The sequence below is a fragment of the Abrus precatorius genome, unplaced genomic scaffold, assembly GCF_003935025.1.
Source record: "Abrus precatorius isolate BTA unplaced genomic scaffold, Abrus_2018 Scaffold10, whole genome shotgun sequence".
Taxonomy (NCBI): domain Eukaryota; kingdom Viridiplantae; phylum Streptophyta; class Magnoliopsida; order Fabales; family Fabaceae; genus Abrus; species Abrus precatorius.
Window position 1 is genome coordinate 24,544,095 of NW_020874292.1, and position 13,890 is coordinate 24,557,984.

Sequence of the window (13,890 nt, forward strand, 5' to 3'; positions counted from 1 at the left end):
ACTGCCTCAATCTAAAATTCTATTTCCACAATTTAGTTTTACAAATCTCTGTCTTTTTTTCTCTCTCTCTCTCTCTCTCTCTCTATATATATATATATATATGAGGCAGTAAAGAAGATCATAGTAATTTGTGCCCTTTAAATATTTTCCCTCTCTTGCAGGAATATAACATCCTCCTCTTCCTCGACTCACTCTTTTTATGTCTCCCTCCCATCCCCAGACAGACACTAAGACAGTGACATATATGTTGGTGTTAGGTTACTCTTCCTAAGACATTGCAAACCAGACAACCCTAACCCCAACCCCAACGCTATTCTCTGTCATCGTTCCGTTCCAATGGTAGCTGCCAAGCCCAAGCTATCATCAATGCCTTTCAATACCTCCACCGCCACCAAGTCCTCGATCACGCGCTCTTTCGCCGCCTACTTCTCACGCTCCTCCGCTCAGGTTCAGCCCCGCCCCTCCGACGTCACTGACCTCCTCCGCCTCGTTGAAGACCTCCGCGAGCGAGAGTCTCGCCTCAAAACCGAGCTTCTCGAGCACAAGCTCCTCAAGGAAACCCTCGCCATCGTCCCCATTCTCGAGAACGAGATCACCGCCAGGGACGCACAAATTCAAACCAAAGCCAACCAGATCGAACAAATGGAAGCAGAGAACCAGAGACTAAGAAACGAGCTCGAAAAACTGAAGCTCCGAATCGAAGAAGAGAAAACGGAGAATCAGAGGAAAACCAAGGCGTTGGAGGATCAGATAGAGAAGCTCAAGAAAACCGCGTCGGATCATGTTTGCAAAGTTTTTGAAAACGACGAGCACTCTTCTTCTTCTTCTTCTCCCAGGCTTCTAGGGACTGTGGAGGTGTCCGTGAGGTCAACTATTATCAAGAGTGTGAAGAAAACGACGTCGGAACATGGAGGCCTGAACCAGAAGCAAGTGGAAGCTACTGTCGTGGATTTTAAACGAGAGCTCGCGGAAAATGAAAGGCCGCGTTACTCGCGTTCTGACTCCGACGAACTCGCCGATTCCACTCACGCAGTTCTAACCAGATCACGCGCGCCTCGGGTTCCCAAACCGCCGCCGCGCCCGTCGTCGTCTTCGCTGTCCTATGATTCTGCTGCCGGTAATGTCGAAACAGAACAAGCGGTTTTTCAACCGTCGAAGACGGGGCCTCCGCTGCCGCCTCCTCCTCCTAAGGCAGCGTCCAAGGCTGCTCCGCCTCCTCCTCCGCCGTTGCCGAAGGGGAGCAGGCAGGTTGCGGCGAAGGTGAGGAGAGTGCCGGAGGTGGTGGAGTTTTACCACTCGTTAATGAAGAGGGAATCGCAGTCCCGGCGGGAACCGAGCTCCGGTGTGGCGGAAATGCCGCCGCCGGCGAACGCACGTGACATGATCGGCGAGATCGAGAACCGTTCATCTCACCTGCTCGCGGTAAGTGTGTCTTTTGGTTTTGCCGAAATTGCGATATTGCCACTGGCCATACGTGTCCGTGTGAAGTCCGAAGTGCTAACTAAAGTTCTTTAATTTGAATTATATTTTTTTGGGGACGTAAGACAGTAGTTAGATTCGAATTTGGACGCCCACAACCGTAATTAGGCCCCAAAGTAGGGCGTAACTTTGTGGAAACACTTAATTTTAAATTCTCAAACGAAAAAAAAAAAAAAAACCTCCATTATCTGATTATTGCTGTTAATTGGAGAATTAGGTGCTTAATAATATCTTTCGTTGTTTTCAGATAAAATCGGATGTGGAGACACAAGGAGACTTTATTAAGTGCTTAATCAAAGAAGTGGAGGGTGCCGCGTTTACTGACATTGAAGATGTTGTGCTCTTTGTTAAATGGCTCGATGACGAGCTCTCCTATTTGGTACTTTGTTTTATATTTACTTTGTCACTTAGTTTGATTTAGATTAAAGTTTAGTAAAATTGATTTTGATAAGATTGATTTTGGGTCATTTAATATGATTGAGATAAGTAGGTTAATTAAACTGAATCACACTTCTTCATTGAGATGTGCTTTTTTCATTAAAAAATGCAATAATTAATTTTCCAATGTCAAACCAAACAAGTCTTTTTATGTTTGCGTTTAGATTAAGATAAAAAAAATGAAGATTTGTTTGTCGATGGTTTTTGTTTTTGTTATAGGTGGATGAACGAGCAGTGTTGAAACACTTTGATTGGCCTGAGCAGAAAGCCGATGCTCTGCGCGAGGCTGCATTTGGCTATTGTGATCTCAAGAAATTAGAATCTGAAGCTTCATCCTTCCGCGATGATTCTCGTCAACCGTGTGGCCCAGCTCTCAAGAAGATGCAAGCTCTATTGGAGAAGTACGAGGGAATTTGTGATCCACTTTCTAATAAATTACAACATTACTAATAATAAATTATGATTTGAATGCTCATTTCCATACACCCTCGGAGAACTAATGATGTGTTATAAAAATGGTTATTACAGATTAGAGCACGGAGTTTACAATATCTCAAGAATGAGAGAGTCAGCAACAAAAAGATACAAAGTCTTTCAGATACCTGTACATTGGATGCTTGATAATGGTTTTGTGAGCCAGGTAATTTTAGCTGCATCCAGTGAATATAGCCTCAACAAAAAGATACAATAGGTTATTGCACGCCAATTAACTTCAATGTCTATCTGACTAACGGCCAAAAGTTGTTTCAAATGATCTATTTTATGGATTTCTAAAAAATTGTCAAGTCTTATGGTTATAGGTAGTGTTCGTTACCTCGTTTAAAATAATCTTATTAATAAATATAAATGCTCTTCGTTAAATTTCATCATGTCGGGAAGTTACAACCAAAACCTTAAATAAAACATCTGTGTGGAAATGCTGTCTAGTATGTAGTATCCAGTATAAGCAACAAGGTGCAGTGCTGGTAGCAAAAGGACAAAACATTGGTTAGACTTTACTTGTTTCTCTGTGGACATCTGCATGCGCACATGTGACCTCCCAGATCTATGAAATCCATCTATTTGTCTGCTTCATCCTTGTAACTTGAATAAAGAGAACGAGATTACATTCTTGACCGTTAATAATATCTATGAGTAACATTCAAATGCCACTGGGAAGAATAATACATTCTATAAGTTTTAAAAAATTACATCAATTATAGAGTACAATAGCGGTCTTATCCTTCTTACATGCGATTAAACAACAATAATTGAGGCATGGATAGCGTTGTAGATTGCTATTTACTACAATATTCCAGCTACACAGTGAAGGATGATGAGGGTAAATTCTGAAATGTTGGTTAGCTGATTTCATTTATTGTATTGTAATGTTGTGACAGATCAAGCTGGCATCTGTAAAACTAGCCATGAAGTACATGAAGAGAGTCTCTGCTGAGCTTGAGACAGTTGGTAGTGGTCCTGAAGAAGAGGAGCTCATTGTCCAAGGAGTTAGATTTGCATTTCGAGTACATCAGGTAAATCCTACAAATATGTTCGAACAATAATACAAAATATTTGCTTGTGCTAACAGAGAGAGAGAGAGCAGATAGAGTCATGTGGGATTTTGGAGTAATGAGTTACTGATTTTTGGCAGTTTGCTGGTGGCTTTGATGTGGAGACAATGAGAGCATTTCAAGAATTGAGAGATAAAGCGAGGTCATGCCATCTTCAATGTCATAGCCAGCAACAGAAATTCCTTTGCAGGTCTGCGACATGCTAAAGTGCTGGAGCAAACTCAGCTTCAGAAAATTAGTAGCCCCGTTTTTGCTGTATAGATAGTGACATTTTGTTTGTGAATATCAATAGCACGCCCATCATTTTGCTGGACGTAATCATAATTCTTCAGTTCATTGATGAATGAATGGGAAAGGGAAACAAAAGATAGTAAGTAACACCAATTTGTTTCCTCTCTCACACGTTGCTCTTTTGAACCCACTTCCCTAATGCTAGTATCTTGTTTACATGATTCATTAATATCCTTTGACTGCATTAACTGGGATGATTTTTTTTAAGCGAATGAAAACTTCTGTGACCTTCTTCGTCAATTCAATGGAAATATGTAACTGAACCCAAAAAGAAACTATAAATACAACAAAAAAATTCAATAAATAAGCGGAGCATTGTACTGTCTATTAATTAGTACTAATCCCTTTTTGTATGAACAAAATGATTTTATTGATCATTAAATGTCAAATTGGTACAATAAAAGACATTACATAAATCGTTTAAATCTTTTGAATGATAAATTATATTTGGGGTCCTTCAGTACGCATTAATCATGAAATTAGTCCTTGAATATATATTTCATTGATCAAATTAATCCTCAAAATTCATGATAGGAGGATTAATTTCATCAAGAAAATGTACATCGAAGAATTTTAACAATATTTTTATCATTTAAGAACGAATATAGTTATACTATATGTTAGTGTATCAAGTTGAATATTTAGAGCATGTTTGTTTTGATTTTTAAAGAGTTTTCTCTTTTTAAAAACAAAAAATACACTATTTTTTGTTTCTAAAAAGAGAAAACTCTTTTTAAAAATAAAACAAACATGCTCTTATTCTTTTAAAATATGATGTCTATATTTCAAGTAATAGAATTTTGTTCATTCCTAATTCTTGACAATGCGAAGTACAATGGTTACAAAAGGTGCAGTAACAATTTATTGTATTATATTATGGGGTGAACGAGGAAATCGTGTATAGAGACACTATGAGGAAGGACATGTAAATTAATATTTGCATTCAGATTGGTGCTGGACGTCTGACATCCTGATACGGCGTGCTGTGAAATATTGGGCAACTCTTCAAGCCAATTACTCCCGATTCTAGGTTCTTAATCCCCTCTGAGTATTGCAACTCACTTAATTTTATCCATAGCATATGTTAATATTTAAAAATTAATAAATTTAATAACAAATATTTGCCTCCTTTTTTTGAGCTAACACTTGTTGCAATTTCCATCTATTTCAATTCAAATATTTAAGGAAAATTTAGAAGTTTTTATGCTTTCAGATTCATATAACTTTGCAACGCACTTAATTCTATTCATAACATATTTTTACTATTTAAAGAATCGTCTTTGAACACAACACTCGTTGAATTTTCCATATATTTCCGGTTCAAATATTTAAGGTTCTTTTTTTTAAAATGTAACTTGACTAGATTCCTTTAATTTAATTGCATAGTTAACAAATCAGTTAGAGAAAACATGAAAGAAAATTCACTTTTTGGGTCAACGCGCATTCTTATTTGAATCCAACAAACACTCTTCATTGACCCATTTTTCTAAAACCCAATCTCTTTGCTTCGACTCATCAGCTTTTTTTTGGTCAAGGACTCGTTAGCTTAATAGTTCAACATTGGCCCATTATCAGACTAAAGCCCATTTTCCCGTCCACCGACCTACCATTTTTAAAAAGTTGTCCTTAGTTAATAGCTTATGGTAAAGCTAGAGGGACAGAGAATGTAAGGAGCAAGGTTTCAAACCCTGTCATATGCGAAAATTACAACCTAATCCCCCTAACCCCCCTCCCCTGGACCCCAAAAAAAAAAGTTGTAAAAAGTTATCGAGCCCAACAATTAAGTGAGTGAGTGCACTATGCTGTGACTGTGATATGTCAATGGTGAGTTTTCCTGCTCCTGCAGATATGAATCGATATTAACCTCAATTATAGTTAAACTAGAACTCACCTTTTATTGAAATAGAAATAGCAGTACTAAATAATGCCATTAAAAATCATTTTACATATTGATAACCATAACTTATAAAATATCTACTGCTGAGAATCATTGGTCGCTCAAATCTAGTCAGTGTTCCATGTATTGCTGAGATATACGTTCTATGGGAAGACATGCCAAAAATGTGGCTAGATTGCTCCCATAAAGCAAATGACCAGTGACAATAAAGTAGTAGTAAAATGTGAAAAGACCCTTTCTTTCCTGGAAGGAAGGAAACAGTTTTACTGTTACAATCAACCTTGTAGTTACCACAAGTATGAAATATTATACATCGTCTGTGCATCAATCAATGGTAATCATTCTGTGAGTCCGTGACTCTAAAATTAGTTTACACCTTTATAGTACTTTTCTTGATATGCAAAAATCTGATGATAATCTCTTTGACAAACTTATTTTGTACTTTATTCTTCAAGAATGATATAATTTTACAATTGAGTTTCACCCCTTGTTAGTATCTATCCCCCAAACAATGAAGAAATCCTTAAGTCACTAGCTTTATATATAACCAAGGGATGAAGAAAAGGATCAATTGGTATGGACCTTCACCTTGAAGTGGTGAGAGCTGCATATAGAAGTTGGTTCCAAGTATCAGGTAATCCTGGTAAGCACCAGTGGCTGCAATCATTGCCTGAGTGATCTCCACTATAAGAAGAAGGGTGAGCATCCTTCCTTAGTTGTGAGAGGAGGGTAATATCAAGTAGATAAACTGGAGTTTTCATCTTCTTTAACACATTGTTCAATATGGTAGTTGCTGGAGGTAGACCTGCTGGATATGTTGACCCAGACAATGGTTCAAGCTCTCCACTACAGCTTCTTTTTGGTTGATTCCACTCCTTACCCCTGTTTGAGTCACAAAGATATCATAAAACATGTTTCAGTTAATCTTTTGCATTATTTCATATCTTAAATTCTTCTAAGTTCTAACCCATTTTTGTCTCTAATAATCTTGCTCTGATACCGTGTTACAAAGAGATTGAAACTGAATATTTTCATTTATTAACTTTTTAAATGACGCAGGGAAGCTTATTTATACAAAATTTTGTATCTGAAATGGCTTCCAAGAATCTGCTGATTTTCAATAAAATCAATCTTATAAACTAAAGAATTTTGAAACACATGTTTAGCCATTGATAAGCATAGATATTTAGCTAGTTCTCTAGTCTTAATGTCTTTACTCCATTGATAAGCATTTAAATCACACATAAAAAAGACGAGGGTGTAGGCGTTACTTACTGGTAATGAGTAGGAGAAATGCCCTGAAAGAAGACTTTAGTTTTGGTGGGATCAATATTGAGATCAACCCATCTAGCCCAAGTCGTCAATCCCTTGTAGTATGCCTCCAAACGGTCCATGTTTTTAAGTAGATTGGGTCCATCTCTTATATAATCCCATCTGAGTATTATAATCATCAACAACCGTTAGGTCAGCCCGGAAAACAAAAAGGGAAAGCGAATGAATGAGGTAAAATTTAAAGCAGTGGTAAGTGCCAATAACTTTGAGCTAGAGCTAGCAACTGCCCACTACGAAAGAATGCATACAATACTATCATGTTAAATTGAGACAAAATTACAAATTATACTCTTTTTCTTATTATGGAGATTTAAATCTTGCGAGGTAAATAGAATGATTCTACACAAAAACATACCCCTGAGATTTTCCGACGTGGGTCCACCAATGCCACGAGTTAAAAATCAACATGTCCATGCCTTTCCATGCATTTCCAGCCACAATGGAGTCCAATGTAAGCACTCGCCCAACATTTTCTCGAATTATGTCTACCAAATACGGTGTGCGGTATAGCTTTATAGTTACTCCATAGTCCTGCACAAACTCACCATCAATCCACTTTAGTTGCCTCAGATTAAACCACTCATTAAAGTGCATAACAACCACAACTCACGAGACTTTATAACAAATTAAATGGTTTTGTTAGAAAGGAAAATTTCTATAAATTTTGAAATATATTTTGTGACTTTAAACCATAGAAATATTTTTTTTCCTCTTCAACATATCCCTGTTCGTTTGTCAAAAAGCAAGAGAGGTTACAAGTCTAATGCATATAATCTCCACGAGTAATGCTATTCCAACAATAAAAACATCATTTTCAAAAGAGGAAACATGTATGGAATGCATCAAAGATTCACGTGAAAAATAATAACAATCTACAGACACGCTCTGCTCTGTCATGCTCACTTTTTCAATATAATGATGCTATCATTTCACTTTATGCTACACGTTTCTATGATTAATAATTAACTATTATATGTTAATCATAATTTTTATTATTATTTTAAATTTGTCTGGTTTACAAAAATAAATAATATATTATCAACAAAATAAAATTAAATTATCATTTTATACATATACCGAAAAAGATCTAAATATTTTTTATTTAATTTATATCTAATGATTAGTAAAATAATAAATTATAATCTATTAAATATAAGATAAATGAAAAGTAAAATATGAGTCTGTAAATTTATACTATGTAAAAGGATTTGCTTCATATATATATATATAAACAATAATCAAAAGTTTGAGAATATTATTATGAAAAAAAAGTCTGGGGGAATGTATTATATATTTATTGGAATAGTTAACTTAACTATAAACATTGGAAAACGGTGATTATTCAAATTGCAACAATTTCTTAGAAACCTAGTGAATAACTCTTCGAATGAAATTTGCAGGCAGGGAAGTATGACTGTTACCAAGTGATTGAGAAGTGAAATTTATCCGAGTTGGAAAAATATTATGCATTTAGTAGCTTAACGATATTAAAATGGCATATAAATGGTTTTAAAATAAGATGACATGCCAACTATGGTGGCATGTTATGTGATTGATATAGACACTGGAGATAATGAACCAAATAATTGTGGGCAGCCTTCAAGTTGTTATCACAGGTTGGCATGGTCTTCCCACAGCCTGTCAACTACCGGCGATAACTCTTCCCATTCAAGATATATATCTGCAATCGCAGTCACTGCTGCATCCGTGCTAAAACTTTAAACAGTTTCCTCGCTTAATTTTGGGAATCAAACAATTTTCAAGTCCATAAACAATTTTAAATTTGGACAAGACTTAAATACAGTGTATTAAGTGGTTTTAATATTATCTTTTAATCAAACTTTAAAGTCAATTTTAATTTCATCAATTATTATAATTTAATTAAAAAATAGCGTCAAAAATACCTATTTTATTCTACCTAAGTTTTTTCCATTAAATTTTGGGCTTTCTGCGATGAAAATTACTATGTGCGGTTGTTTTCTTTGCTTTTTCTTTTGGGGTGTTGGTACTTTTTTGGCTATTCGTTATTTTGAATCTTTGATTGCTCATGGCCCAGCAAAAGGAATCTTCTGCCAAGGAACTATTCAAAGGTATATATTATTAAAGCGTTAGCTCAACACATCCACTTAACTTTGTGGGCATTGTTTTTCGTATACTTAAATCCATGTAACTCGACCTACCCCTATCAACTTTTGAAGAAAAAACAAGAAAAGAAAAATCCAATCCAGTCTCCCTTCCTACCACACCTTCTCTCTATGTTTTTATTTCAAAAGTGACAAGTATGATTGAGTTGCAAAATTTTGGGTGTACGAGTAACATTTTTTTTTTCTAAATTCATCTCAAAATCTGACTTGAATGAAAAAAGAGTTATAAATATAAGAAAAAAATTAACACCAGATTTAGGATTCACTTTAAGTATTTAGAAATGGTAATTTTTTATTAAAAATAAAAGCATTTACTATATTTTAATTTTTATAATAAAATTAATAATTTTACAAACTGAAAATGAGCTATATTAAAGAAGCCAATAAATATAATAATATAATACCTGGGGCTGGATAAAACTGAGGAAATTTGTAAACCAGGGGAAATAAACCGTGAACAAAGAAGCAACTTAGAGAAACAAAGGGGACGAAAAATGAAGACAAATGTGTGTGAATACACTGAACCAGAAAGGAGACAAATATACAAAAAGAAAAGCAAACCTGGAAGGTCACAGTGGAGAGTGATTCTTTCCTCAAAAAGCTGGTTTTGGCATTGGGCACCGACGCGTGAATCATACAGGACAGTGATTGCCACATGTTCAGACTCAGTGAGTCACCCACAAACATTATCTTCTTACCCCTCCACTTGTTCAGGAAATCAGCCCCATCGAACCTACACCATAGGGAAAAAAATTGAGTCGGTTTCTTAATGTGCTATTAAGCATAAAATCATAAACAAGAAAGGTTGCTTTGTTTCAAAGAATAAAATTGAAGAATTATAGCCAAATCCCATTTACCAAACACTTCCAAAATTGATTTAATTAGTCCTTCAATCTAGTCCACATTATTTTTGTGATGAAATGGAGAAACAAGATGTGAATGTTCTTTTATTTTAAAATGGTTCCATACTCTACACTACATATTTTAAAATGCAATATGCAACACAGAAAATATGAATCTGAGAACCAATGTTAATATATGAATTGATAAAGTTGGTAGTACCTAGGTAAGGCACAGGAATCAGGTTTCCAAGCGTATTTGAGGTACTGTTTATCAGGTCTTCCATACTTTTGGCAATCAAACTCAGCATCAATGAAGGGACAGCTTGAAGAATCATAGAAAGGATAAGAAGGGTTAAAGACCCACGTTCCTATGAACAAATTGCACCCATTTACCACTGACTTTCTCCCTCTGATGCCACTCACATTGTGGAACTTTGTTGCTGTTGCTTGGTGCAGGGACAAAAGCAGAGCTTGGCAAAACAGGGAGAACAGAGAGAGAGTAATGACCCTGAAACCCATGTTGGATTTTAGAGTCTAGAAGCTGAGAGAGACAGAGGGTCGTGAACAACACTAGTGAGTGCTTGTGGGTGGATATATAGGGTGAAGAAACTCAAAGAAAAAAGACAAGTGCTTGGTGGGTTCCAATGGTAGGTGGTGTAGGACTGATTATTTTTTTCTATTTTTTGTCGTGTTTCTCTCTCTGACAAGGGGATCTTGGATGGATTTGTGTGTGGTTTGAAAATGAAGAGGTTGTTTTTACCGGAAAAATCAAATGCTTACTTACAACATACATAAAACGGAGGGAACTGAAATGTTCTTTGCATTCCATCCATTGCCTACTATGTCACGGGCAAAAAGGAATCTGTTTCTCCCAATTAAATATTCAATTTATTTGTACAAAAATCGACTAATTAGTTACATTCTGTTTACTTTGCTTGCTATCAGGAAAGTTGTAAGTTTGGGTAAGAAAAACAGTGACTTTTTTAATTGCGGATTTACATAATCAGCGACTTAAATGGATTGGAACTCATAATTTCATAAGATAACTAGTTAATCGATAAAAATTTAAAACAAACAATTTTAATATAATAAAAATATGTTTTGTTTTTTAATTGTGTTATAAGTAAAAAAAAAAAAAAAAGTGCATTTAAGTAAAAATTAATTAATAAAAAATTTATTGGTCTTCCATTAAATCAACATTTCATCTTGATATTCGTTATTTTATTAACTTTTAAATTCGTAACCACCTCTACTTTATCTTCATTAGTTTTATTGATATATTTTTTTTAAATATGATTTTTTTAACCTGCCACATATCGACATAAAATACATAATTTTCTAATAAAATAGAAAAAAAAACAATGCTTTTGTTACATGTATTAATCGTATATACAGAAAATAAATATATACTCCACTATACTTTAAACATTGTGAATTTTTTTCTATTTATTTTTTTAATTGTAAGTAAATGCCAATTAAATAATTTATTTCTTACTAAATTTTAGCAAATAATTTATTGCCTCTGTTGATCATGAATAAAGAAAAAAAATCAATATTTTAGCATTAATTACTCTCTTTAATTCACTTTTAAAATTTGTGATCTTTTAATCTTATTTTAGCAAGTTTTAATGGAAAATAATTTTTTAATAAAATGACGAATAATATTTAAATATTATTGATTCAATTTATTTTTTTATGCATAATTAATATCATGTTTAAATATTTATACATCATCTTATACTTTTTAACTTTTCCGATTTGCTTTCTGATGCTCAAACAAAATTAACTAAATTACAGATCATTGGTTCTAAAAATATTCTTTAAAATATATTTTGTTATATATATTGATAAAAGAATTTATTAACACGTTATATATATATATATATATATATATATATATATATATATATTAAATTATAAAATTAATTGAAATAAAATTATTCTAAATTAATATGTTGTCTAGAGTATTGATTAATTTATCATGTATACATTTGAAGATTAAATTAATGGAGAATAATGCATGAATTACACTTTCTTTGCAATGATTTTACTTTTATCAATGTTTTTGTTAATTTCTAAATTTTATAAATTGAATTGGTTACCTAATTTTCCTTTATTACTTTATATAAAAAAATTTATTTTTTATAAATACTTATTTTATATTTATAAATCTTACCTTTATTTTAAAAATTTCAATTTTTAAATTTACTTTTAAAAGTATATTTTTGAATTTATGATTATTAATATACATAGTTATTAATATTTAATTTAAAAAATTGACACTACACGATAATATTTTAAAAATATTATTGCTTAAAATAAAATTATTATATGTATAATTATTTATAAAATATAGAATTTATTTTAATTAATAATTTATATGTGTGTATATATATATACATACATATATATAATAACAATGCAATATACGGACTAAGCTAGTTATAGTTTAGCAACTTAAATTTTAAATCTATTTAAGTACCCTTGCGTACAATACATTTCCAGTTTTCTAAAATAATTTTAAAAAATAGAAATATATGAGATACATAACAAAAAATAAGGTTTTCTTGTCTTTCATTATAAAAGATTACTATTTTTACAAACTTTACTGTAAAAGATATGAGCATAACAAATCTATCTATAGTTATACAGATTATAAAATTTGTACTAGTAAGTTATTTTCAAAATAATTTTAGTTAATATTTTTAATAAATATTAAATTTTATTGATTTAATTATTTAATAATAAATTTTTATTGGATAGATTGAGTTTTTAAAATATCATACTCGTAAAATATCATATCATTATCATAATAAAATATTAAAAATATTAAAAACATAGAAAATATAATATTTTAAAATAAAGAATAATAATTTGAATTATCACAATTAAAAATATGCATACATAAAGTATTACACTATTCTTATAAATAAAATTTATATATACATATATATAAATGAATTAAGTATAAACAAGCAGGAACAGTCTTGTAAATATTTATCATTAAAAAATTCAAAAGCATCAAACAATAAGAAAATATCCATTTTAATAATTTTCAATGAAATTTATAACTAATATTTATATTTATATTATTATTATTATTATTATTATTATTATTATTATTAAGAGTATAATATATTGATATTGTACCGTATATAATTTTAGGTAATAATTATTTTTTAAGAAACTAATGTAAGTATTTAACATTGAATGTACATAAATATTTTTCCTTATTTTTTAGTTTTAAAAAATGAAGTAAATGTTTATCATTGAAATATATATAAAAAAATTCTATCGTTAGAAGGGTCAAATTAGTTATATAAAAATACATTCAAAGTAATAAAATAAAGCTTATTTAGAAAATATTTTATGCTAAATATTTCTCAGGTGTAGTCTAATAAATACTGTTTCTTTGTATGACCTATGATTTTAATTGGTTTTTTATTATTTAAAAATAAATAAATTATAATTAAATATTTTTAAGAATGTAATATATTTTTTTTACATAAAATACTTAATATTTTAAATTATTCTTAAAATAATGAGTCTAAAATTTTTATATATTATTTTAATTGAAAGTAATAAAGTAAAGCTTGTTTAAAAAATATTTTATATTCAATATTTCTCAGATCTAGTATAATAAACAATGTTCCGACCTATGAATTTAATTTAATTTTTATTATTTAAAAATAAATAAAATAATTATAATTAAATATGATCTAATAATTTTTTTATATAAAATACATAATATTTTAAATTATTCTTGAAATGAGGAGCCAAATTTGTTATTCATTAATTTGTATTAAATATTTGTAAAACAAATTGCATAAATTTTATATTTATTAAATAACTAATTTTTTAATATATTTTTATAATAATTTTTAATATATTTAAATAGTCTGTTTTTAAAATAT

The 13,890-nt window shown here is 31.5% G+C and overlaps 2 protein-coding genes across 3 annotated transcripts; one reads left to right on the forward strand and one right to left on the reverse strand.

Annotated features, from left to right (window-relative positions):
* The first annotated feature begins 336 nt into the window (after positions 1-336).
* Positions 337-3,676, forward strand: LOC113852094 (protein CHUP1, chloroplastic-like). Its single transcript, XM_027482348.1, has 6 exons — positions 337-1,422; positions 1,727-1,858; positions 2,137-2,318; positions 2,446-2,557; positions 3,297-3,431; positions 3,551-3,676. Exons 1-6 carry the CDS (start codon positions 337-339, stop codon positions 3,674-3,676), a joined length of 1,773 nt encoding a protein of 590 aa, XP_027338149.1.
* A 2,013-nt stretch (positions 3,677-5,689) lies between these two features.
* On the reverse strand, positions 5,690-10,542 carry LOC113847130 (protein trichome birefringence-like 38). 2 transcript variants are annotated; one of them, XM_027476022.1, is made up of 5 exons: positions 10,197-10,542; positions 9,696-9,867; positions 7,346-7,521; positions 6,934-7,092; positions 5,690-6,540 (listed from the first exon to the last, which is right to left on the reverse strand). In XM_027476022.1, the coding sequence occupies exons 1-5, from the start codon at positions 10,493-10,495 to the stop codon at positions 6,243-6,245; spliced, it is 1,104 nt and encodes a 367-aa protein (XP_027331823.1). In that variant the 5' UTR covers positions 10,496-10,542; the 3' UTR covers positions 5,690-6,242. The 2 variants fall into 2 exon arrangements, with proteins under 2 accessions (XP_027331823.1, XP_027331831.1); XM_027476030.1 differs by having other exon boundaries at positions 6,422-6,540; positions 6,930-7,092; positions 10,197-10,518.
* Positions 10,543-13,890: the final 3,348 nt, after the last annotated feature.

Bases quoted from the DNA above. Each gene is read 5' to 3' on its own strand.
- LOC113852094 (XM_027482348.1), top strand. From the start codon at position 337: ATGGTAGCTGCCAAGCCCAAGCTATCATCAATGCCTTTCAATACCTCC. The intron at 1,859-2,136 runs GTACTTTGTTTT...TTTTTGTTATAG, and splicing joins ATGACGAGCTCTCCTATTTG to GTGGATGAACGAGCAGTGTT. The intron at 2,558-3,296 runs GTAATTTTAGCT...ATGTTGTGACAG, and splicing joins ATAATGGTTTTGTGAGCCAG to ATCAAGCTGGCATCTGTAAA.
- LOC113847130 (XM_027476022.1), bottom strand. From the start codon at position 10,495: ATGGGTTTCAGGGTCATTACTCTCTCTCTGTTCTCCCTGTTTTGCCAA. The intron at 9,868-10,196 runs GTACTACCAACT...CCTATGGTGTAG, and splicing joins GATTCCTGTGCCTTACCTAG to GTTCGATGGGGCTGATTTCC. The intron at 6,541-6,933 runs GTAAGTAACGCC...TGACTCAAACAG, and splicing joins ATTTCTCCTACTCATTACCA to GGGTAAGGAGTGGAATCAAC.